General features: G+C 38.0%; 4 protein-coding genes across 9 annotated transcripts in view; 2 read left to right on the top strand and 2 right to left on the bottom strand.

The window, feature by feature from the left end:
• LOC114458603 (cilia- and flagella-associated protein 44-like) overlaps positions 1-21,105 on the bottom strand; it is an 85,776-nt gene extending 64,671 nt beyond the window's left edge. Inside the window, exons 1-13 of one of the 2 annotated variants that reach the window (XM_028441014.1) lie at positions 20,991-21,105; positions 20,194-20,358; positions 19,180-19,329; positions 19,057-19,104; positions 17,378-17,477; positions 15,287-15,381; positions 14,961-15,164; positions 14,073-14,183; positions 13,819-13,971; positions 13,511-13,723; positions 13,063-13,205; positions 9,646-9,925; positions 8,681-8,736 (exon numbers count right to left, since the gene is read on the bottom strand). In XM_028441014.1, coding sequence (XP_028296815.1) covers positions 8,681-8,736; positions 9,646-9,925; positions 13,063-13,205; positions 13,511-13,723; positions 13,819-13,971; positions 14,073-14,183; positions 14,961-15,164; positions 15,287-15,381; positions 17,378-17,477; positions 19,057-19,104; positions 19,180-19,329; positions 20,194-20,358; positions 20,991-21,056 — 1,784 coding nt within the window. In that variant the 5' untranslated portion in view covers positions 21,057-21,105. Of the gene's footprint in view, positions 1-8,680; positions 8,737-9,645; positions 9,926-13,062; positions 13,206-13,510; positions 13,724-13,818; positions 13,972-14,072; positions 14,184-14,960; positions 15,165-15,286; positions 15,382-17,377; positions 17,478-19,056; positions 19,105-19,179; positions 19,330-20,193; positions 20,359-20,744; positions 20,820-20,990 lie in introns of those variants that run through there. The other variant, XM_028441018.1, reaches the window with a different exon arrangement.
• The window catches only part of LOC114458623 (forkhead box protein J1-B-like), a 137,289-nt gene that overhangs the window by 66,086 nt on the left and 44,709 nt on the right, over positions 1-26,494 (bottom strand). The window lies entirely within an intron of this gene.
• Positions 1-26,494, top strand: part of LOC114458605 (uncharacterized) — a 259,265-nt gene that overhangs the window by 225,002 nt on the left and 7,769 nt on the right. The window lies entirely within an intron of this gene.
• LOC114458620 (lymphoid enhancer-binding factor 1-like) lies at positions 3,808-6,190 on the top strand. The gene is made up of 7 exons (XM_028441049.1): positions 3,808-3,932; positions 4,385-4,508; positions 5,250-5,315; positions 5,390-5,538; positions 5,676-5,820; positions 5,903-6,010; positions 6,101-6,190. Exons 2-7 carry the CDS (start codon positions 4,398-4,400, stop codon positions 6,152-6,154), a joined length of 633 nt encoding a protein of 210 aa, XP_028296850.1. The 5' UTR covers positions 3,808-3,932; positions 4,385-4,397; the 3' UTR covers positions 6,155-6,190.

Genomic DNA, 26,494 nt, shown 5'->3' with positions numbered 1-26,494 from the left:
CGACTGGAATTCAGGTATCGTGTCACCCACAAAGTCAAAACCACCAGGTGTGTTTCAGTGCTTTAGGAGTTGTGATTCAGGCACTCCTCTTCTCAACTCCTTATGTAAAAAATAAAAACAAAAATTCAGTTTCATAACAAGTCATCACCATTTTTAAAGCTGTAAATCCAAAACTAAAAAATGAAACCTTGGAAAGTTTCTGTAACTCTTAATCATATTTCAAGCTTATAGAACAATATAATTATGGTTAATTATAATGTATAAATATTAAAGAATAAACTGTATTTAAATGAATGAGTAATTTCTATATAAATGTTAACTTCATGACACCAGCAGAGAGCAACATTGCTTCCACTAAAGCATGCAGTTTCCCATATGTACCGCTAGAGGCAGTATTTAACTTTAGAGTAAAAATTGTGCAGTTCACCATCTCTTTAGCTAGATGGCGCCACAACTGATCATCCTCCCCCCTTTGGGCGGACCACAGTCCGTCCACTCCATGACGTAACTTGTAGCTCCGCCTCTCAAAAACAAACAAACGTCCAGTAGCAACGTTAACGACGGAGAGTTAACATCACGGGAACTCAAACAGACGCCAAAAAACAACGGGGAAACAAATCGACACAACACATTCACATTATACCGGAGTGAACTTACAACGAAATTACAACACTAACCAGGACAGCTCAACAAAAAGACACAGTTATTGTAAACATCCACGTCAGAACACGAATAACAAAGTCCCAATAACCAAAACTCACGAACCCGGCGTCCCAGGCCGTTCATATCCAGGCATAAAGACACACAGCTAGCTCACACAAAATACGAGACAGTTAAAACAAAAACAAAACAACATGGCATGTTCACAATTATCTTACGTTCACAAATATTCTAATGGTCACATTCAAACACTTAACCAAGATTCCTGCCCGCCAGAAAATACGGACCAGTTCTTATCACCAAATACACAGTTTACCACTTCGTTCACAACACCCGCAACTTTCACAGCGGAACCAAATAAACCTAAACAGCTTACACATAAAACACACATGACAAACAGAGGCACAAATCACAGAATCACAACAGACGCACAAAAAGAAAGATGCGATCGATCCGAGACGGTTCACACCGGACCCCTGCAGCGGAACGCCGTGAACAAGTCCGAAACCGTAAAATACACGTCAGTGGAATAAGGAAATGACAACGGATAAAACAGATCCATAAACACATAAACACCGCTGAAAAATAACATAATCCAGCAAACAATGCTATCAAACGGCAACGCAAATAAGCGATCACATAATTAAGAAAAACCACACGTTAATCCAACCAGATTGCTATTTAATAATCAAAAGCAGCTTCAAACATTATCATTATCATTATTGTTATCATTGTCATTATTAAATCAGGCCTTTGTCTGGAACATATTTTACCACTACCAAATTAATGCTGATGTTGTATTTAATTTAATCCATTATAATAAATTGATCCAGTAATATAACGCTGTAACCCCAACAGCTACACTGAAGTAAAGAATGCATGCAACGGCGGCTGATGCCGACCTCATGTCTCAGACACTGCTAGAAGTGTAAAATCTAAATTAAAACCCAGACGTCAGCATGCAGCACAATGCTATTTATTTATTAAGAACTTTAAACCAGAGCATCAATCGTGGCACACAGCTCTGTCAAACACTGAATAGCAACTTCACCAAGTCACAAATTATATTAAAATCAGTTATACCAGCTATTTCACTACCATTCATTCAACGCATGACAGGAAGAAAAGGCACACGCACACACACAGATCCTCCCCCTGCGGCGCAACAGGACACAGAAGCATCCACAGCGGACTGCAGACAAACATAGGGCAAGCGGCCCCAAACAAGGTCGACATCCAAACCAACCTTAAACAGAACCAAATCATTATTTTTTAATTAAGATATGTTTAACATTATGTTGAAAATATATTCTAGATAATAATCGATCTCAAAGAGCACCAAAGTCTAACAAAAGTCCCCATAATTTATAAGGCTCATAATTCTTAATCCTTAACCAAATCTATCTTATGTAACATTAGGGCTTATATCCAATTACCCTCTTTTTGCATTAAATCATATACAATTCAAAACACAACGTACATCTACAAACATGACATACAAATCAACATTTAATTTACAGACAAAACAGAAAACAGAAAAAACAAATACAATTGACCAGCAATTGTATCCATTTATTCCTATTAACGCACAAAACATCAAAACAGCGCTTTATTCCATAGTGGCTCATTCATTTTCCACCATATTGAGTAAATTCCTGAATCTTTACTCAAAAATAATCATCTTAACTCAACTCATGAATTCATTCCATAGTCAAGTTATTCTCATTTCTCTCTCATTTCAAAATTTACCTTTACCAAATTAAATGCCAAATGCCCTATAGCATATTTCATGATTAAGTTCCAAATGTGCAAGATTAGGTTTCTTCCTTTTTAAATTTATACATGAGATGTTTACTGTATGCAAGGGAACCGTGGTAAGATTTATCACCAAAAATAAACGTGGGGATGAAAGTAACAAGTAACCTTTACTGTAAAATTTAATTAAGCTTATTTTTAATTATACTTGATTTTTTAATTATGTATGACTTACATGTACTTGTACTTGTACAATTTCGATCAGTACTTCTATTTGAGTAGGATATATCAGTACTCTTTCCTCCTCTGCTTACTTAAATAAAATGTATAACAGAGTGATTTATCACCTTCAAATAACAGGCCACACACACACAAGAGCCAAACTGAGGAAATCAACTTGAAAACCAACAAATAAAAGTATGGAGCTATTTTTAGTTGAGATAATACAGAATATCACAACAGGGACACTGAACATAAGGAATAGTCACACTGTTAAAACAGTCTACAGGAGTTTTACTAGTTACAACACAAAACCCAACAAATTAAAGAAAAAGTGCAGTTTCTATCAAATTCTAAATAAATCAAAAAGTGATACTTCAAGTAAAAACCCTTCTATGCATTCGTCTATGCCGGGATACCACATCCCACAATGCAATGCGCCAAACTTTTCCAACAATGTCAATAAACCAAATGTTTACAGTGGACATCAAAACAAAGTTTCGAGCAACAGTTTCAACCTTTTCCATCTTTTTTTGCTGATCATTGGTTTATCGATCTGTGAGGCCACAGCTATACCTCTGTTTTAGATACTTTTGTCACTTACAGAGATGTCTTGTTTGCCACAGCTCATCGGCTTTATTCATCAACAGCTAACGACTCATTTGATTAACATCATTCAGCACGTACATGTTATTGTAGCTGAATGGAAGCCAAACATAAGTAAGTCATTAAAATGTGCCGAGGATGATTAAAATATCTGCACAAGTTAAGTCATTTTTTTTAAACAATTTGAGGCCATTTTGGCTTATTTTTACCCTTTTTCTGCAGCTACGTCAAACTTTCCATATTTTAACCTTTTATCACTTTTTCTTGACATATTTTTGCTCCTTTTAATGCATTTTTGCGACATTACTCCCATTTCTGCCACTTCCCCATCACATTGAAATGCCTTTTCTGCACTGAAAAACCCTTTTTTTAATTATATTTGATGTATTTTAGGGTAGGCACTGTACGTAGATGACCTGAGACTATTGAGTCACTTGTAACAGATCGTTATAGAAACCAAGTGTTCCATTTTTCTGTGCTCCATAGCAACCTGCACAAACAAACCAACTTGCCTTTGAAGTGCAGCTGACTTTCATCTCCAGCATAGAAAACCTTCATTCTTCAGTTATTTCAACAGAAATGAATCTCCCTTAATAGTCTCCATTGCTATTTGATTTTGAGAAAACTTTGTGTTTTATCTGCACCAAAAGTTTGCAAAACAGCTTTCAGACGACTTTTTCAAACAACTCAAAGTAAGAGATTTTAATGTGAGATTATGCTTCCAAACTTAATGTGACAGTGGCCTGCTTCTAATAGTTTCTACATAAACATCTTAGAAATGATCAATACAGAGGAATGCAATGTAACCATTATTGATATCATTGAGATGTCTTTCATGAGCAGCTGTTTAGCAGTCAACCATGTTATTATTGAACCTTGGTTAGTGTGTGAATTATTACACTGCAATAGATCCCAGTTAGTGTGTGTCAATGTTTCTGTTTGTATCATGTTTACTGTAAAGAAACTAAATATGAGCCAAATAAGAACACACTGCAGAGTTAGAGGCAGCATGTCACTGTTAGACATAATGGAACAGATACATTGAATAGTTTAGTTTAAGTTTAGTTGAAGGTCTCTGCAAGGTGTTGTTCCTGTGCATGAGCCTCAGCAGCTGATTTATTTCCTTTGCTTTGTTTCACATCAGCCCAAATATCAAGATGAAGTGGAATAAAGAGGACTGGAATCGTCTCCATTCTGAGGGTTCAGATGTGTTTAACAACCCCCCAAGTCAATCTTCTCCTGATGTTCAAAAGCCAGTTTCTAATGACGTAAGACATCATGAAACACAAATTATGCTCTATATTCCTGTGTCATTATTTTATCAGTGAATTTATATTGGTAGAAGTTAAAGGTATAAGAAAATGGTGAACGCACAATATGAAATGAAATATGATAAAGGGCTCACAATAACTAATACTCACAATAAAATATCAAAAATGAAAAAAACAAACAAAAAACAAATAGATTTGTTGAAAAACAGAAGTTCCAAGGACAGTTTGGTCGGTCGCTGTTTCATCCCGACACGCAACCGACGGAGCATCTATCATGTAAACACTGCGTCTGAGTTACTAACAGTGCTTGTTTGTGATGCAAGATGGTGCCAAAACATCACATGATCTTGTTCTCTGCCAATAGTAAAAATCAATTGTAATAGTGGGTTTTTAACACATTGAGGGCAGTCACTCCGACATTTTACAACAAAATACGACAAATTGAAATACTTTGACTAAAATGTTGAGAGTTGTACCAGGATCAATCAACAACACTACTTAGTACCAAAATACATATGTATTCAGCAGAAAAAGTGCTTTTGGGGTGAGGTACTCTTTAAAGATGAGGCTTTGGTTCAATAGTTCTTTCTCTAACTTTGGATAATTGATGCCAATATTGTGGTTCTCTGCATGATTCATGTAAAATGCTTGTAAATATCACTGATCTAATGCTTACATTACCCTGTTACTAATACATGATGTCACTGATCTGCTCACTGATCCTCTTTCCTCCCTCAGATCCTGGAGGACATTTTTGATTTTGATTTCTTTGAAGAGCAAGAACGGCAGGAGTGTATTGAGGAGGTAAAAATCTTGACCCTTTCTGTTCTTCTGTAGAATTATCTACTTAATAATGTGACTGTGCCCAACACTTTCAGGACCAAACAGCCGTAATTTGTGGCCATTACGTGGTCCAACAGAATCATCTTGCCACAGTCCTTCATGATCACGCTTATGCTACCAAAAAACTTCAGGGCCAGACACACTTCACCCAAATTATGGACGCCTTGCCTGAAGCTGAGTACCGGTAAGCACAAAATCCAGGGACCATAAATGTCCCCCCTGTTCCTAATGTCGTCCACATGCAGGATGCACAATAAGTATGTCTTGTGACTGACTCGTGACCATGCTTTTACACTGTGTATTTGTGATTTGTTCTCTCAGAAGGAAGGAAAAGGTGACAGAAAAGCCGTATGTTAAAAAGCCCCTCAACGCTTTCATGCACTTCCTAAAAAAGAACAGGGCATCTGCGGAGGCGGAGTTGGGCACGAGGACGAGTGCTGTGGTGAATAAACACCTCGGTCAACGGGTAAGTTAATTTGTTCTTCCAGGAATCATCTGTGATCTTTAAACTCTGGTCCTAAGTGTGTGTGACTGATGCTTTTCTACAGTGGAAATTGTTGTCACCAGAACAAAGAGAAGTATATGTTGAAGAGGCCAGAGTGGATTCTCTCCTGCACCTATTTGCGAACCCTGACTGGAGTAATAAAATCAACTATGTAAGTCCACATACATGTTGACACAGCAACCTTAAAGATGACGGTGAAAGTGTTTTATCAGCTGACGAAAAGTTTTATGTTTGATTTTAGAGACACAAGAAAAAACGACTGTCGCCCAAAGTTTGTGAGGAGAAAAAGAAATAATCACCCCAGCATCCATCAGACAGGAATCAGAAAACATGGACACCACTCAACAACCCTACATTAATCACCATCAGCGGCACCAACAGCACCTACTGGACTTTCTCTCTCTTCTATTGTAAATCACACGTTTTGTAAATAAAATGTCAAATTAAATATTTAAGTTTTTTATTTAAAAATACAAACGTGAACTCACAGACACACACCACCTGTTTCTACACATGTCTAACTACCCCTTTTTAAGTTAAGTATTTAAGCAAATAATACGTCCACCATCACTAACCACTAAAGCTGAAAGTAACAGATTTACAAATACTCACGTTACTGGAATTGAGTTGCTTTTATGGTACATGTACTTTTTAAGTGATTAACCGACATTGTGAAACTACAAAAAATGAAATGACCAGACAACAATCAAATGCATCACATCATAGCCGACCAACCAGATTAAACGTAATGCACTGTGCCAAAACAGCATTAGATGAAGGTATTTAGTAATTAAGTTCCAAATGTGCAAGATTAGGTTTCTTCCTTTTTAAATTTATACATGAGATGTTTACTGTATGCAAGGGAACCGTGGTAAGATTTATCACCAAAAATAAACGTGGGGATGAAAGTAACAAGTAACCTTTACTGTAAAATTTAATTAAGCTTGTTTTTAATTATACTTGATTTTTTAATTATGTATGACTTACATGTACTTGTACAATTTCGATCAGTACTTCTATTTGAGTAGGATATATCAGTACTCTTTACTCCTCTGCTTACTTAAATAAAATGTATAACAGAGTGATTTATCACCTTCAAATAACAGGCCACACACACACAAGAGCCAAACTGAGGAAATCAACTTGAAAACCAACAAATAAAAGTATGGAGCTATTTTTAGTTGAGATAATACAGAATATCACAACAGGGACACTGAACATAAGGAATAGTCACACTGTTAAAACAGTCTACAGGAGTTTTACTAGTTACAACACAAAACCCAACAAATTAAAGAAAAAGTGCAGTTTCTATCAAATTCTAAATAAATCAAAAAGTGATACTTCAAATCAAGTAAAAACCCTTCTATGCATTCGTCTATGCCGGGATACCACATCCCACAATGCAATGGGCCAAACTTTTCCAACAATGTCAATAAACCAAATGTTTACAGTGGACGTCAAAACAAAGTTTCGAGCAACAGTTTCAACCTTTTCCATCTTTTTTTGCTGATCATTGGTTTATCGATCTGTGAGGCCACAGCTATACCTCTGTTTTAGATACTTTTGTCACTTACAGAGATGTCTTGTTTGCCACAGCTCATCGGCTTTATTCATCAACAGCAAACGACTCATTTGATTAACATCATTCAGCACGTACATGTTATTGTAGCTGAATGGAAGCCAAACATAAGTAAGTCATTAAAATATCTGCACAAGTTAAGTCATTTTTTTAAACATTTTGAGGCCATTTTTCTGCAGCTACGTCAAACTTTCCATATTTTAACCTTTTATCACTTTTTCTTGACACATTTTTGCTCCTTTTAATGCATTTTTGCAACATTACTCCCATTTCTGCCACTTCCCCATCACATTGAAATGCCTTTTCTGCACTGATAAACCCTTTCCACCACTTTTACACTTAATGTCACATATGTTGACCCATTATTGTTACTGTTAACCTCTTTTCACCATATTTCATGCTTATTTTTGCCAATTTATCCACATTCACGCCAATTTAAATTGTTCTCACATTTCTGCCAATTTTAGACCAATATTGTCTAAAAAAAAAAAAAAAACATAGCTGACCGGACCAGCCCACCAAGGCGATGCCTACCCATGTATATTAGGGCTGGTACATCACGATATGATACTGTCATTGCCCACGGTAACAATTATATCACGATACAGCGATATCATACATTATGATATCTGTCACTGAAGAAATTCAGAATTTATTGACTGCACTGAATCCATTTCACAGGAAATACAAAACATTGTATGAATGACAGACAAGTAAAAAAGTGTATACTGCACAGTGTCTCTTCTTAACACACACACGCACACGTGCAAGTGCAGGCGCACACACACACAAATCACCACCACTGCACTAAGAAATGTTAAACGCTAAATAAACAGTTTTTTTTTTGCACCCGCACATGTACCCCTTTATAACACTGCAGATGTGTGTCATGATATCTATCTTGTTGGGAGAGTATGGAGGCTATATTAAATATTTGTTTATGTTTCTTTAATGGTGTTTCAAGATGTTGATTTTGTTAGATGGCTAAATGCTTCTTCATGTGGATCTTGTTGGGTTTTTTTCTTTCTTATTATAAATTTTATATTTTGATAAACGCATTGAGATGACTTTGTTGGAAATGGCTTTATACAAATAAAGTTGAATTGAATTGAATTGACACTTGCCAGCAGAAACATATGAAATTGTCTTTGGTGGTCTCGATTTGCAACCCCCTGCCTACCGAACCCTACTGGTCACGGCATGTCACTGCAAAACATTTAGCTGAACAGTCTAAACACTGACCTGTAGGCTGCTGGGTCCTTAATGTCCAGAACCAGTGACTTGCTCTCTAGACCCACCTGTTAATTTAAATATCATGTAAGTGTCAACACATTTTAATTATGTTGGTTACATGAACATCAAGACTTTGCAAATGTTAACAGGTGTATTATAGAAACTCTCTGTGGTGACAATGTACAAAGTCTAAATAGTTGAGATAAAAAAAAAAAAAGTCAGATATTTTGATGCACCGTAGGCTCAGTTTTGAATGTATCAAAATCTGTGTGGATCAGTCTGAAGATGAGCTGTAGCAAGTTTAGACTTCATAATTTGCAATTGATTTAAAAGTAAAAACATTTCTTCAGTGCCATTTTGGTGAAAGTCGCAAATTTGTTGCACATATTGTTGATTTGTTGTGAATTTTCAACATTTTTACCTTTAAAGACTTGCTGTAGCACCACCTTTAGGACTATTGGCCTGATGTTGCAGCTGAGGCAATCTGACATGGGACTAGACCTTTGTGGAAAACATTGGTGATTGTTCAAGCACAGGAAGCATGATTTGCTTCAAGGAAGAAAAATAACATGCAGGATACAATAGGTTTTCACAAACTTAGGCTGCCGGCACCTAAAAACCTACTTGGTCATTTAATTTATTTGATTCATTATTGAATCAACTAGAACGCATATGATCAATAAAAATGAGGAGAAATATTGTATATAAATAATCCATAAAAATGATGTGTATGCCTGCATGCACATGTGCACATCATCTGAAAGGGTAGAAAAAAAACTTGTTCTAGGTAAACATTGCGGTGCGTCATTTGTTGTCCTTCCAATTGTTATTCTTGTTACCAACATCATTTTTCTTTGTATTGTTAACAAAAAAATGCTGTGGCAGGTGTTTCAAGTACCATATCCATCAAAAATACATAAGGCTTATTAATATGACCATTGCCATGCAGAATGCTAATTGAAAGGTATACTGACACTTGGTGAAGAAATCATGGCAGCCTTTCTCCGCAGGCTGCTCTGTAGCTCCTCTGGTGGACGCCTTGTAAAGGAAAATATGTTCCCGTCATCTCCAGCAGTTAAAACAAAGAGGTCGTCATGGCTGCAGCGGATGTGGTGCAGTTGTCCATTCTGATTATCATGGAGGCTGAGAACCCAGTAAGATTGCATGGAGGTGAGGCTGAGGTCACCTGGTTGCAGAGGGTAAACTCTGATGGAACCTGAATGCATGCCACAGAGCAGCAGCTCTCTGCTGGAGCTGTAAAACACCAGGAAGGACAAGTCAGGTATAAAGTGGAATTCTGAGGTATACTGGTAAACAACCTTCAATCGCACACACAATTAATCATCTGTCAAATCAGGGTTTTAACAAAGCTGCCTGATGTTTTAACTGTCAGAGGGGATTTTAAAAAGATACACATACTCATCTAATCAGTTAAAATGTCTATGAAGTTTCTCTTAACATGATTCTGATGTTGAGTGTAAATAAAAGTGGGACGATATTTCATGCGACAAGATAACACGGTATTAAAACGTCACAAAGTGTTACTTTGAGTGGTACCTCTTGGGGGAGTCAGATTAAAAAATAAATCCACACGATCTCCTATACACCAGATTGTTATGATTAGTTTTTATTCTTCATTGAGTTAAAAAGTTCATACCCCGAGTATGTAAGTATTTTCAGGGTTAATTAAAGTGATATAAATCCATTATTATTTTATAGTTATTAGTCCAACTGCATTTTTATTGCCTTTTTTTCCTTTCAAAAAATATGGTATTGCATCGTTAGCCATGCTAACACAAAGTCATTGCTCTATTGAGCCCATGATTCCTCTAGCCCTCAGCTGTGAGGACTTTATGACATTTTTTAACGATAAAATTCACAAGATTAGAGATAAAATTAGCCACTCCCTGCCTTCACCTGGGCCTGCTGTACCATTAAATGTAAATAGGCCTAACCTAAACTGTTTCACACATATAGGACTTCAGGAACTTAACTCTATTATTTCATCCTCCAAACCATCGACCTGCCTTTCAGATCCGATCCCAACTAAGCTGTTTAAAGAAGTTGTTCCCCTAGTCTGCCCATCTTTGTTGGAGACAATAAATATATCCCTATCAATAGGCTACGTGCCACAGTCCTTTAAAGTAGCTGTAATCAAACCCCTTCTCAAAAAACCTACTCTTGATTCCAGCACTTTAGCAAACTACAGGCCTATATCTAATCTTCCTTTTATTTCAAAGATTCTTGAGAAAGTTGTGGCAGCTCAGCTCTGTGAATTTCTTCAAAACAACAGCCTGTTCGAGGACTTCCAGTCAGGCTTTAGAGCTCAACACAGCACAGAGACTGCTTTAGTTAAAGTAACTAATGATCTACTCTGGGCTTCAGATGAAGGACGACTCTCAGTGCTGGTTTTATTAGATCTTAGTGCAGCTTTTGACACTATAGATCACTATATTCTACTAGAGAGATTAGAGAAATTACTTGGAATCACAGGGACTGCCCTAAACTGGTTTAAGTCCTACCTATCTGATAGGTACCAGTTTGTACACGTGAATAATAAGTCTTCTGTGTACACTAAAGTAAGCTACGGGGTTCCTCAGGGCTCTGTGCTAGGTCCAATCCTCTTCTGTATCTATATGATCCCCCTTGGTAATGTTATGAGAAAATACTCTGTTAACTTCCACTGCTATGCTGATGATACCCAACTGTATGTATCAATGAAGTCAGGTGAGACAAATCAGCTATCTAAACTTGAGGCCTGTCTAAAGGACATTAGGGCCTGGATGGACCAAAATTTTCTTCTTCTCAACTCAGACAAGACTGAGGTCATTGTACTGGGCCCGCGACACCTTAGAGAAACCTATGCTAGCCTAACTGCCCTAGATGGCATTACTCTGGCACAAAGCACAACTGTTAGAAACCTTGGGGTTCTATTTGATCAGGACTTATCCTTCAACTCTCACATAAAACAAACTTCAAGAACTGCCTTCTTTCATCTCCGTAACATTGCTAAAATCAGATCTATCCTGTCTCAGGGCGACGCCGAAAAACTAGTCCATGCTTTTGTTACCTCTAGACTGGATTATTGTAATTCTCTTTTAGCAGGCTGCCCGAGCAAGTCGCTTAAGACACTTCAGCTGGTTCAAAATGCTGCAGCACGTGTACTGACTAAAACTAGGAGAAGAGATCACATTACTCCTGTATTAGCCTCTCTGCATTGGCTTCCCATAAAATATAGAATAGAATTCAAGATTCTTCTTCTCACTTATAAAGCCCTAAATGGACAGGCACCAGTCTATCTCAAGGAGCTTGTAGTGCCATACAATCCCCCCAGAACACTACGCTCTCAAAATGCTGGACTACTCGTTGTTCCATTCATCTCTAAAAGTAGTATAGGAGGAAGAGCTTTCAGTTATCAGGCCCCACTTCTCTGGAACCATCTACCAACCACGGTTCGGGGGGCAGACACCCTCTCTACCTTTAAGGTTAGGCTCAAAACATTCCTCTTTGATAAAGCTTTCAGTTAGGAACCAGCTCATAGCTCATAATTAAGATGCAATAGGCATAGACTGCTGGGGGGGGGGGTCTGGCATGCTCGGTTGGAGAGAGGTTGGAGAGGGCGTTAAGAGAGAGGTCATTTAGGTTAGAGAGGGACCGGAGAGGGTCCCATTCCTCTTTCAAACACTCCCTCTATGTCTGCTTACTCCCTTGTGTGTTTGCTCCTGTACTCCTTCTGGCTTTTGTCTTGCAGGTCCGTGGGATCCTCAGTGTGGAGTTACAGAGACTCAGCGGCTCTGTCTCCACCCTTTTCTCTGCACACACCCAACACAGCATGACGTGGATGGCTGTTCATCATAGGAATGGGATCCACACAAGGTTCCTGCTGCTTAACAGAAGGTTTTCCTTGCCGCCATGATGAATTCATGTTGGGTGTGGGATACATATGTATGTGTATATACGTATATATGCATATGTGTGTATCCATAAAATGAAGAGTCCGTCCTTAAGACTGCTCTACTGTAAAGTGCCTTGAGATACCATTGGTTATGATTTGGCGCTATACAAATAAAGATTGATTGATTGATTGATCGTTATAGTGAGCCCATTATCATCCATTGTATCGTATCCTGAACTCAGTGTATCATCCCGCTCCTAATAGTAAATTAAAGTCCAGTGTTAATATACAGGAAAGGGCTGGACTTGTGTCCAAAAACTCTGAACGATTTAATACAATAAAGCTATAAAATCTTGTTTTGTCATCCATCTGAAGTTAAACAAGATCCTCTAAAATATTGACAGATATTTGAACATGGACATCATTTTCAGTCTTTCAGCTCTGCAAACTGAATTTAAAATGAAAGAGTCAACTTGTTAGTTTGATCTCCGTCTACCTGAAGGTGATTGAGCAAATTGGGTCATTGTCTGCAGTGTGGATTGGTAGAAAGTGAAAAGGTTCATCCTTTCGCTTTTCTGGTTCCTCGTCTTGATTCTCTGAGAACTTACAATGATACAAATAACCTGAGTCAAAGCCACCCTGTGCGACAAAGAAAAGAACAAAAAGATTCAGTGTCATAATAAAACTCCTCAATAATACTCATAGGTTATATTGGCTCAACAAAATGATATTATAACCATAATCATTTATAATAATTAACTCAAAAATCTGCCATTCTTTGTTGTGTTTAAACAGAAACAGTTAGCTAGTAGCAACAAAAAATGTACAGTACAGTGGTCTATGGAATATAGACCACAATAGAGAAGGGTGTTAGACATTCCTGAATATTTTTCATCAAATTAGATTTTTTGAGTCATTCCATAAAAACATGTGTCTATGAGTACCATGGAAAGCCAGAAATGGTCTGGCTCTGAATAGAAACCACAATAGAGAGGACTTGGAGGATCTGGAATGTAGATTGGTGGTAACTCTTCCTCCTTTTCTTCCTCTTCTTCTTCGTCTTCTTCTTGTTTAGCATCAAGCAAGGTTAAAAGCTCTTTTGCCTTTTTCTTCTTCTCCTCCTTTAAAGCTTGAAGTCTTAAAATGTCTTCCTGTCTCTGTAAAAGCAGCAACGCACATGACACAACTCATCTTCATTCAAAGGAGTTTTTGGTATTTTTAAAAACCTTTAAACAGTCTTTGGGCTTCAGACCTTGATTCTAGATTTGATACTCTGGAACCTGAATGACCTCCTGTGCAGCTCAGGCAGCAGGAAGGTTTTAAGTGGCTCCTGATCCTTGGGATTGGGACAATTCACTTCGACCACATGCCCACTCCAACACAGAATGAGCAGTCTGTTATTGCTCTGTGTTAAGATAATGAAGAGAAAATCGATTGAATAGTTGTTTTTTTCAGCAGACACAATCTTTGCAGCACTATATGGTGAGGATGTTGAATAAGACTTACATGGGATGCAGGAGACCACTCAAGTGCCTGCACTGGGCTGGGAACATGGATAAAGCCGATAGGAAGGTACTTTTCTCCAACAGAAAAGAAGAACACTGTTCCGTCTGCGCTCTGAGTAGTTACAAAAAAAGACATAAGGTTACAAATGTTTTATTTATTCATTACTCGACTATTTAAACTCACCAAGCTACACTTGCTGAAATTGCACTGGAAAATAAAGAGGTTACAATGTTTACAATATAGTTTGTTATTGTTGTGTCATAGTGGTTTAAGTTCTTGTTAAAGACAGTTCACCTGTATAACAGTCATAATCAGAGGAACAAAAATCTGACATCTACGTTCATTATTTGAGACTCGGATTATATAAATTAAATATAGTACATGTTTTCAGACTTGGAGAACAAGGGATAAATCCACAAGGATAGGCAGTGTAGTGATATAATCAAAGGGCCGTGTATTCTAATGTTTAGCAATGTCACAAAGTTATGTTTTAATCTATTTTAGATATGCTTTCAGAGTAGTAAGATGTCTAAAGGTAGGATTGTTTACATCAGTGGTTCCCAAACTGGACGATGCCATGAATGAATTAATTCATTTTATTGCATAATTGTGACCATTACTAGCCCTCTCTAAGGAAGGATAAGAAACACTTAATTGAAGGGAGAATATAAAAACAGAGGGCAGTGTTACACCTAAGTGAGGAGAAAGGGAAGAGGGAGGCAGCGTAGGAAAATGGTTCGGGGTGGGGAAGAACTGAGAACTGTCAGTTTTATTGTTGGACTTAAACTCGTGATGTAACACCTGCTTATTTTTCATTATATCATATCATATACAGTATCATATCTACAGCAAAATTCAATAAAACTGCACAACTAAACCTCTTCTTACCCCTGTAGCCAGGATCTCCCCATTACGCTCATAAGCCAGTGCAGTTACAGATTCACTGTGAGGTTTAAAGGCCTGTTTGAGGCGCAGTTTGCCATCTTCTTCACAGCTGCTTCTGGATACCGCATACAAACTCTGAGGTCTGTATAGCTCCAATAAACGAACGACTCCATCGTCAAAGCCAAGCAGACCACTGCTCGCTTTCACCTAACAGTTGAAACCAGAAAAGTATTGATGATGTCTAAGTTGTCAAGCTGGATTTACTGTGAAAGGTGAATAAATAAAACTGAAATGTTTAAAAATGCAAATTTAGATGTCAGCAAATATACCCATGGTGGAGCCCAGCTGATGGTAGTCCCACTTTGGTTGAAGCAACTGGTGGTCAATTGTTTTTTTGCCAAGAAGTCAAAAACTTTGACTGAACCTGAGAAGAGAAGCAGGATAGTGTTGAACCTATACAAGCAAAAAACTCAACTTCTATAACTTCTAATATCTAATACTAATGACTTAAAAATATCATCAAACTCAATCTAAACACTGAGGGCTGGTTTCACCTACTGAGGTTTCAATAAAACCTGAACTCAAATAATCTAATTATATTAATCATCACTAATCTAGTGTCTTCTTAAAGCAGAACCAAGTAACCTTTTCACCTTAATAAAACCTTCTCGTAGTTCCTGTGAGGGTAATATAAGTGTTTATGGGGTGATTGGGGGGTCTTTCATCTCTCCCTGCTGTCTCTGGCCAGAAAACCACACATGCAACTTTCCCTGCCTCCGACCCGGTGGCAAGACGTACTGCTTTACGACAGCCCAGTACAAACTAATGCTAGATTATGACCAGCCCAGTGGCTGCACACGGTTGTCTACAAATTCACTTTTCTCAAACTTATATCATGGTGGAGGCTGTCAAAAAAAGGCAGAGAAGATCTTTGTCTGAGGAACAGAGCAACTCCATGCAGTGACAGCTCAGCAGTAACACACAGCAATCACACACACTGTCGTCGTGGCAACGGGCACGCACACACACTCGCAACCCAGCCCTCCATCAGGCAGCACACACACAAATATTCATCTATCTATCCATCTATCCTTCCATTTTCTGAGCCGCTTTGTCAGCACACAAACAAACACACCACACACATTGCCACACTCCCTTCCGTGTTACTCCCATTCATTTATTTTACTTGTCTCTCTTCCTCATACTGTTGACATGGTCACATGGGACTATGTGTGAAAGCACCCTTAGTGTCACTGTTGTATTAGGATTTTTCAGTGATCGATTGCTACCGTCTTGGGAGAGAAAAGCATGTAGCTGTGGCGTGGGGCAGGTGGCGGGGGGTGCAGAGTTTTTACGACAGTGGCATAACCAAAAGGAACCTTTAGGGGCAGCGCTAACTGCATGTTACTTAGTTCTGCTTTAAGACTTCATTCAAAATCTGGATGCTTCTTTGTTTGTCTAGTTCCAGACAACATAATACAGTTTTAGACTAATGAAATCATGGACTGGTCCAATCCATGAACGGAGGCTGTAGTTCCTCACCTGCAGCCGGTCCAGGTTCGATTCCCGGCCTGGGACCCTTTGCTGCATGTCATTCCCTGCTCTCTCTCATCCCATTCCTGTCAAGCAACTGTCATATAAAGGCCACTAGAGCCCAAAAAAATCCTTAAAAAAAAAAAAAAAAGATTGTGCACATTATGCAAAAGGTGATTGTAAATGTGGAAATGATCGGAAAGGGGTTAAACATTTAGTTATACATTTCATCAGTTAACATATGTTTGTGTGGAACAGGAGTTTGACCTTTAATTTGGAATTGAGGGAAAAAGAGAGAAAAAACAGCAAATATGTAAAGACATCTAGACAATAGTTCAAGACTTTAGAATTGTACATATTTGTGTTCATATAACACTTCTAATGACACTCAAAGTGCTTTACAGAAACCATAATTAATTCACACCAGTCATAAAGGTGGTGGTAAGCTACATTGTAGCCACAGCTGCCCTGGGGCAAACTACGCCTATTCATGCACAATTCATACCCATTCATACGAGGCCATGTGTGAAAAGTGCCTTGCCCAAGGACACATAAGCAATGACTGGGATAGAGCGGGATTTTCCCCTGAAATTAAATCAAGGGAGAAAGTCTGAGCAATATCTGCAACGATAATGCTAAACCAATAGTCGGAGCACAGACACGTTGATTAAACACCGGTTTTTACAATTTTTGTATAATTCTGTATAACCGGCCTCTGGCCAGGTTTAGTATAATTCTTTTTCGAGACCTGGATTATAGTAAAACTTCAAAAAAAGAGATTATGTTAAGGAGATTATAAGAATCTAGACTATTCCATACTAATCCAAGGAAGAAAGCAATTTCTGTAAATGTCAAGTGTGTGTGTGCTTGTGTGTGTGCGTACTCACGGTCAGGAGCTGTCGTGGCCATGAGGTGTGATGTTTTACAAACATCCAGACCGTGGATTGACCCGGCATGGAAAGTAAACAGGCACTCTGGATCTGGAGTCTGCACATACAGATGTAACCACAGCCTTTGTTTCACTGTTTAGGACCCACCATCACTTCTTAATAGCAAGCCACAACACAAATGGAGTCATATTTTACTTCTCAAATTCATTTAAATAACATGTTTTGTTTGAACCTGTGATCATAAAATCACAGGCAGGTTTAAACAAAGATAAGGGGCCAGCCTAAACCCTGAAAAATATAAGGTGGTCAAATGTAATTGGCCCTAAAGTGTGTATCTGGCTGCCATTTATATATGCAAGCTGAAAACTAGAGGAAAAATGTGGAGTAAAAAATACATTACAAAATTACCTTTTCATTTGAAAACCTATTTACTAGGGATGTAACGATTAATCGTAAGGCAGTTAAAAATCGATTCATAGGTACCACGGTTCACATCGATGCTCTGAAAATTGAATCGCAGTACTTTTTTTAAACAGCAGAGGGCGCTATATATTAATCCTTCCAGAAGCGGACGTGACGGGCGGAATCTGCTACTATTTTCTTTCTGGCCGTCATTTACTGTTAAACATGCTCATAAATGATTCTTTACTCCTTTAGCACCGAAAGAGTATCTGTAATATTACGTGAATATCTGTAAAAGTCCCGTTTTTCTATTAGCTCTGTCTGCTAGCATAGCTTCTCTTCTTCACTGGTGGAATAACTGCATGCCAACCGACCACTGGGTTGCCAGCGCCCTCTGCTGGTCTAAACAAATATCTGACGTAAATACAGTAAAATGACTTTTTTTTTTTTTTAAAAGTCCAATTGTTAGGCACAAAAAACATTTTCAGTTGCACTTTTAAAAAGAAAAAGAACTATTATGCAGTTTTGAATTGTTTACTATAGAACCAGAATTTAAATTGATAGGTTTCTTCTTCATTTGTATTATTCCTTTATGTATTTCATTCAAGATTTATTTTTAGTTAAAGTGCATCATTTTGCATAGTTTATCAAGGGATTCTTTTGACAATGAAAAATAAAAGGAAAATAGTATAGTATTTTCCCCAAAAAAATAAAGGAACATTTTTCAGTCATTTGTCAACATTCCCATTTTGTAAAATAAATCGTGAGAAAATCGTATCGTGAACCCAGTATTGTGAATCGAATCGTATCGGGAGTTGAGTGAATCGTTACATCCCTACTATTTACTAATTAGTGAAAAGCAATGTTAGTTAGCGGGAAAAAGTACTAAATTGTTGCCATGTGGTGATGCCTAAATAGACTGTACTCTAAGAAAAAGTTAGTAGTAATACCCTTCAAAATAAAAGCAATGGACTTTCACCCACAGGCAAAAAGCCTACTTAGGACCTTTTACCTATTTATCCCTTTTTCTCATTATATATTTAATCGTTTTTAGTCGTCTATCATTAAATATAATTCTAAGGACTTAAACTAAACTAACTCAAAATGTAATGTAAAAATGGTACAATGCTGTTACGCCTGGAAAGGCTCTATGACAGACATCTGTGACCCACCCCAACAGTTGAGACACCAAAGCCAATAATTGTCGGAAATAAAAAAATAAACAAACATGTAAATGATCTGAAAATCAATTCAGGGAAACCATCTTCACTCACAGTGTTGGTGAAAGAAAGGTCCAGTTTCCAGATGGCTCCATTGGAATCCTGTAGGAACACACCGTACAGACTCTAGCGTTATGGTGCATTGTAGACACAAGTGTTGATGATTTTGCATCTGACCTGGGCAAACCAGATGAAGAAGTTGGGCAGGGGGCTCCTCACCACAGATGACAGGCAGACATTGTGTCCAACTACCAGCTCATTAATGGGTTCCATTTCTAACCTTCCACTGTGTGTGTCAGCCATGTTGATTTTCTCAATGTCCCAGCCCTGTGGCAGAGTTACATAGTAAGACAAACACCTCACATACAAATAGAATAATGGTGTGGTTTCCACATGCAATAACAGATTTGTTCTTTTAAGGGTCAATTCAAAAATGAAATGAAAGCAGCTCCAAATGAAGAACTAATAATGAAGTTCCTTCATTAGTTCAAAAGTAATGAGAGACTTGTTCTTGTGATGTTGACGAGTCATACATTGACAATTATTAACACAATAGTGGTTTGTTGGCATCAGTTGAATAATGCTGTGTGAATGAAAGTGTCTGTAGGTGGTGACCCTGTGACACACTGGCATCCAGTACAGCAGAAATGGGCAACTTCTATTACAGCGGGGGCTACAAAAATATGATAGTTCAATCTGAGGGCCACATTATCCATATTAATGTCAGCGTTCATAATAACAACCAATCTGTTCATAAATAAAGGAATAAACAACAAGGTTTTTATGTGTATTTGTTTGTTGTAATTTTTTGTCTTTTGTTTGTATTTTGTATATTTTTCTGTAATTTTGTGTATCTTTGTTGTTTTGTGTGTTTTAGGAATTCATTTTGTGTAGTTTTTTTATTTGAGTGTTTTTTTTTGTAGTCAATGTTTATGGAGTAATTTTTGGTATATTTGTTGTCCTTTTGTGTATTTTTAGAGCAATTTTGTGAATTTCTGCTCTTTTGTGAGTTTTTCTATTGTCTTATGTGTTTTTGAAGTCATTTTGTGTCTTTACTTTAGGGGCCACACAATATTAGACAGATAGCCGCCTGTAGCCAATACTGTCTCCTGCCTTGTCAGCATGAATAAGCTGCATGTGATCCCCTATAAACCTGCTCATAATAAAACACGTAGAGAAGATTAATCGTACCCTGATCACCCCATCAGAACCGAAAGTCATCAACAGTCCATCTTCTAAGGAAAAGGGCTGTGCTGTCCCCACATGACAGCTCTGCCGCTCTATTCGGCAGATCTCCACTTTGATGGCCTCTCTATCCCACAGCAGCAGGTTACCCCATTCTGTACCTGTTACCACCTAACCAGGAGAAGACTCAGTCAATTCAGAACCAAAAGCACTGGTGAAGTAAGAAACCAGTCAATTTGTGAGTCGTGAACCATTAAATGGGCCAGAATATTAATGGTATTAAAATTATCGGAGGAAAATGTAGTTAAAATCTGTCCTTAACATTTGCTTATTGGCCTTATGTTCAGTAAAAATATAATTGATCTGTCATTGGTTTGACAAAGTTGTAGCTATATATTTCATGTTTTTTCTGACTTAAGAGAAAGAATGTTTTGTCAGAAGTAGGGGGGGGGGGTTTAGCTGTTTTTAACATGGGGGGACAGGAGCGGAGAGTAGAAATATTTGCGTACTAATGGCACCAACAAGATGGTTTCTACAACTGATTTTACTGTACCAACCGGTGACAGAAGTCAGGCTCAGTTTAAATTGGTCACAAAGCCAGAACACATCTCTTTTCTCTAGCAGAACTTTATCCTAGTTTCCTAAACACATGAAGAAGCTGGTTGTAGGATCTGTATCAATTAGCAAATGCCACATTAGGATTGTCTTTGGCTACAAGCATGAAAGGAATCTGAGCTGAATGTCATCTCTGAACTGAGAAAGTTATAATGCCAGGTACTGCATAACTGGAGCAGGTGACCTACCTTTCTATCAGGAAGCTCCACGAATCCCTCTACATCAGTGGCTGATGTTTCCCCAAAATATCCCATAACCCCTTGCAATTTGAGACCTGTGAATGTGGGAGAAATAGTCCAAAACCTAAACAGGATGCAAAAAGAAGAAATAAAATCACACAATGTCACATAAGGTCTTTTTTCACAACAAAAGTCTTCACTAACTAATGTTTTTTGAAGGAGGTAGAAAGCAGGATTTTTAAATCCTGGCCTGAGGAGTTTGTTGATTACTCTGATGACTTGAAACATGCATTTGTAATATTAATATTTTCTCATTCTCTAAAAAGTCTTTATCTTCATAATTATGACACTCCTGCCAAATAACATGAAGATACATGACAACCTGAGAAAATAACAAACATGAAAGAAATTCTTTATGTTTACACAATGCAATGATATCAGTAAACAAGTTCTTTACAGACAGACATTACTCTTTAAAGCTGGGGTATGTAGAATCGTGAGGCACTCCACGCTCCCCTCCTAAACAAAACTTGCACGCACGCGCACACTGTGGAACTCTTTGCGACTGTTTTCTCCATAGAGACGAGTAACAAATGTAGGAACTTCATCTTGTGTTATTGGAGAGTTTTCTGATATTTTCGAGACATAAAAGCACGTATCACTCACTGCTGTGAGGACAGTAAGAGGGTCAGAGTCACAGCTGCTCCGCAAACACAAGCAGTCATTTCTCAGCTGATCAGAGCAGACACACTGCGTCCACACTGCAGATGAATTGGGTCTGTTATTTCCACCTTAGATCATTTTTAATAAGCTAAATATTCCGTCTGTTCTCACTCTCTCTGACTCGAGGCGGACTGCGCTGACTGAAAGCAGACCACTCGCAGTTCGCTGCACACACCAACCCTGTGGACTCTGTTCCTCCTGAACACGTTTTTGCCTTTATTCTGTTGCTTCTCCATCTCGGTCTTCATTTTTCCTCTTGATTTGCAGTGTAAATGCTGTGCCAAAAGCCGGATAAGAGACTTCAGCTAGAATATAGAGCCATGGGACTGTCCCTACTCTCAGATCCAGAAAGCACATCAACTTTTGAAGAGCAGCTCGAGCAGCCAATAATAATGCTTAAAACAGCTCATGCGATCACCCTGGTGGTAGAAACATCTCTGATTGGCTGAAGTCCAGCATCACACTCATGCATTTTTAAAGATCATTTACAGAGCCAGGAGATGGAGAAGAGATTCACTGTCCACTCAGAACACTGGATTACAATATGCAATACAATATATTAAAAATGATTATTGATTACGACAAAGTACTCATTACTGGGATGAGCCTACACACAAACATACATAAAGATATACATGTGATTAATATTAGTCACAACAAAAGAAGCTGGTCAGAAAACTGGGGACAGAAAACTGGAAGTGGCCTACATTACAGGTACTTTGTTAAATATACATTTGTTGAGCAGAGTATGCATGATAACATCGTCAGTGTGTCAGGAGATCAGCTTACTGTGATAGCACCTATTCCTTCTCCGCTGCAGGAACGCAGGAATCTCTGCTCCTTGGTGTGAACTTGCAGCAGTACAAGCAGGTTTCCTGCTATAAACACTAGAGTTCTGTCATCCAGCAGCATCAGGTTTGATCTGCGCTCGCTGTCATAACCAAAGGAGTGACTGAGGGATGGATGGATGAGGACCATAACCTGGTAATGTACTGTTGACTACAGCCTCACTTTATACAGTTACACATACTTCTGCCAAACTTACAATTATGACTTCAATTATCCATGTTCAATTACAACTAAATTGATTATGTTGACCAGCATTTTTTCCAATTACAATTATTATTTTCCCCCTGAAATCAATTACAATTACATCCTAAATGACTAAAGTTCAATTACAACTAATCACACTTACTGAGCCTTTAATAAAACAAAAAGGCCATAAAACGTAACTGTACTGTTCTCACTACGTGTTGTATACGCCCAGTATGTTAACGCAGATAAACAGCAAGCCAAACTCGAATTTACGAGCCAGGTTCAGAGCGTCTTGCTCCCTTTATTCACAAAACCTTGTGACATGAAGACTCATGCTATTATGAGTGAAACTGCAATAAAGCAAAACACAAAATAAAATGTACACAATTAACCACTTGGTCTTCTTGCAAAAATATAAACATTTAAATCACTATTAAACCATTAAACAAATGCAATGTCATGTAGACATGCTTACAAGATGTAAAAAGTAACAATAATATTTCTGCTGTTCCATTATGTACCACAAGATGGCGTTTTTTGCATGGCAATACAATCTAATAGCAGTATTTTCAAGCCACAAAAACGAACTCCTTAAACACACATAAAGTATCTAAAAGTTACATAATCAGGTTACTTTAGCTCTTAAACAAAGTATATACTCACAGCCATTGCTTTCTGAAGTGTAGAAGAACTTTAAACCAGGAAGATGTAGCAGTATGTTCACATCTATCCACCATTACACTGCACACTGACGCTAGCTGGCAGGTTTATTACCCATGATACCTTGCAACTCTTACAAGCCTCTTCAAAATAAAAATACACCTTTGGGTAATATTAATGTGCATTTGTGCTTTTAACATTACAAACTAAAACTGGAAGACAACAATTATAATCAACTATTTTTAAGAAACAAATTAAACTATTTATTAACCTGCAGGGCAGAACACTCCCCGTCTGGCATGATAATGCCACTACTTGAATACTTTACTCATTACTGGTCATTCTCAAGGAGAAGAATGACTTCAGAGATGGGCTGCAGAAAAGTCTTTGCGGTTCCCTGGGATGATATCCTCACCTCAATCTTGCGCACCTTACCATCACTGCTGGGGAATGTTGAGGTGATTATAGCCATTGGCCATGCATTTCGGGCAGCTTGTGATTGCTTCAGGAGCACAATATCTCCAGGTTGCAGGTTGCAGCAGGTCTTGAGCCACTTTCGTCTTGAGTGGAGGGTGCAGATGTATTCGTCTCTCCAGCGACTCCAAAATTCATTGGCGAGGGCTTGTACCTTTTTCCATTGACTTTTGACAAGTCTTTTCCAACGAACTCTCTTGGTGGAGGAAGAACAGGTGGTTTTTGTGTCAGAAGCATTGCAGGTGAAAGCAGAAATGGTGATGAGGGGTCAGATGAAACTGGGACCAGCGGTCTTGCATTGATTATGGACGAAACCTCAGCCATCAAAGTGCACAGTACTTCATGCGTCAAACAACTGTGTTTGTTCTGCAGAAGCATAGAGTCCAGTATCTTTCGAGTGACACCAATCATCCTCTCCCAGATACCTCCCATGTGAGAGGCATGTGGAGGATTAAACTTCCATGTGCAGTCATTATTGTGAAGATAGGCAAGGATTTTTGTTGTCTTCTCATCAGGCTGATTCATTTCCCTCATTTTACTTTTATTAAAACTATATTCTGTAGATAACCATTTATTTTATTAGTATTCTGAATCAATCTATTTCATAAATAATAAATAGCAAAATAAAAGTAGATGAATGTCGTGTTCTTGTCATGGTATGGTGTGGGTGTGGACCCAAAAGCAGAGGCAGAATTAGGCAGCAGGCAGGTGTAAAGTTCAAAAGACTCCATGTTTAATCACAAAAAAACTAAATCCAACAAGGCACAAGGAAAACCAGGGAACAAACGCAGCAGAACATGAGGAGGGTCAACATTACAATGATCCCACAGTCATACTGTGTCCAAGCACTCAGCTAAATAGTGAGGGAATCTTGATTGGGAATGGGCCACACCTGGGTGGAAACATGAGGGAGCTAATCAGTCACCGACCAAGCACACAGACATCACTGGGGGTGGAGCCACAAGCAGGAATACCTGAAACACAGACAAGAGTTAAACTAAAACACAGAATAAACAAAGACTCAGAACAAAAGTGCTAAACACAAACAAAACAGAACCTGACAGTGCTACATCTTAAATTTGTGCACAGCTTTTATCAATATTTAAATATGTAACAATTTCTAATCACATCATTCATATCCTACGACTTGGTTTGCTTGATAGATCAGCCATTGGGTTCAAATTATTTATTTTTTTCCCCTTCAGATGCACTGAGGAAATGTGACGATGTCATAGATGACTTCACCTGCAGGAAAACCAGGAGAATAAATGAATAAGGATGGACTGAAGGATGGATGGATGGTGCTTTATTAGCTTGTGTTGGTTAATGCTGCTTTATAAAGCACTACCTGAAAATCACACTATTTTTGGTTAATAGTTTATTTGTGCAATACCTCTGAGAACTTCAATTGTTTAAGTTGATGTGTGTTCATTACTGCAATTTTAGTATTGTAGTATTGTTTTGTGGCAAAGTGACTAATGTGTGCACTAATGTCTTCAAACTGCAGCTATTTCAGTTCAATTCATGTTTGGTTTGTTAATTTTATATTTATCTTGTTTTTTTGTTGCAATGCCTTCCTCTAATAATATTAATCATTTGTAATTTGACCGTGTTACTAATATGTTTAAATTGACTTTCATTTACTTGTGTGTTATTTTATAATTGGATGTGAAACTCTTTTGTCAAAATTAAATAAAATGGCAAAAAAGTAGAGAGAGATCTGAGGTATTTATTTCATTTCAATAATTTAACATGCATAGCTGTCATTAAAAAAAATGCACTACATGTAGTGTTGACAATATTGGGATTTTTATAAGGGAGCCCTGATACACCATATTTGTTATTGTTATTTTCCTTAAATGTACCCTTTTTTGTTCTTTGCTTTTGAAGAAGTTGGAAGTTGAGTTCATTATCCTTATGGAGTTTGTATTTTTGCAAATATTTAGTAAAAGTTAAAACAATTAATAAAAAACAACACCCAGTGTTTGTTTTGTTCATTTTGCTTATGCATTTCATGTGTTTCAGCGTACGCCACCTGAAGTGATCTTACCTATGCACAGTTTCATAAATGTTGGGAGAATATGGAGGCTATATTAAATAATTGTTTATGTTTCTTTAATGGTGTTTTACGACGTTGATTTTGTTAGATGTTAAAAGCTTGTTCATGTGGATCTAAATTTAATATTTTGATAAGCGCATTGAGATGACTTTGTTGTAAATTACGCTATATAAATAAAGTTGAATTCAACTGAATTGAATTAACACTTTTCAGCAGAAACATATGAAATTGTCATTGGTGTTGACATTGGTGGTCACGATTTGGAACACCCTGCTTACCCTACCCTAGTGCTCACGGAACGTCACTGAGAGCCTGTGTTTGTTCATGTGCACACAGCAGCCTCCGTTTGGGTGCTGTAAGTGACACTGTGTTGTTGCTGCTGCTGCTAGAATGGTGTGTGCACATAGAACAGACCTGGGCCCTTTACGGCCCGCGGGTTGACTGACCGGCACCTCATGAGTGTGCATTGCTTTTATTTTGAAGCTTTTGTTTTTTACGTCGCGCATTGGTACGTAAGCAGTAGTGGAACAAATCAGCGCTTCAGCACCACGGAGAGCGACCC

Source organism: Gouania willdenowi, unplaced genomic scaffold (assembly GCF_900634775.1).
Source record: "Gouania willdenowi unplaced genomic scaffold, fGouWil2.1 scaffold_14_arrow_ctg1, whole genome shotgun sequence".
Taxonomy (NCBI): domain Eukaryota; kingdom Metazoa; phylum Chordata; class Actinopteri; order Blenniiformes; family Gobiesocidae; genus Gouania; species Gouania willdenowi.
Note: the sequence above shows the minus strand (reverse complement) of the source record. Positions and strands in the feature narration are given on the sequence as shown.

Excerpts from the sequence above, each read along its gene's own strand:
- LOC114458620 (XM_028441049.1), top strand. The coding sequence starts at position 4,398 with ATGAAGTGGAATAAAGAGGACTGGAATCGTCTCCATTCTGAGGGTTCA. Across the intron at positions 4,509-5,249 it reads AAAAGCCAGTTTCTAATGAC|ATCCTGGAGGACATTTTTGA; the intron begins GTAAGACATCAT and ends TTCCTCCCTCAG. Across the intron at positions 5,316-5,389 it reads GGCAGGAGTGTATTGAGGAG|GACCAAACAGCCGTAATTTG; the intron begins GTAAAAATCTTG and ends CAACACTTTCAG.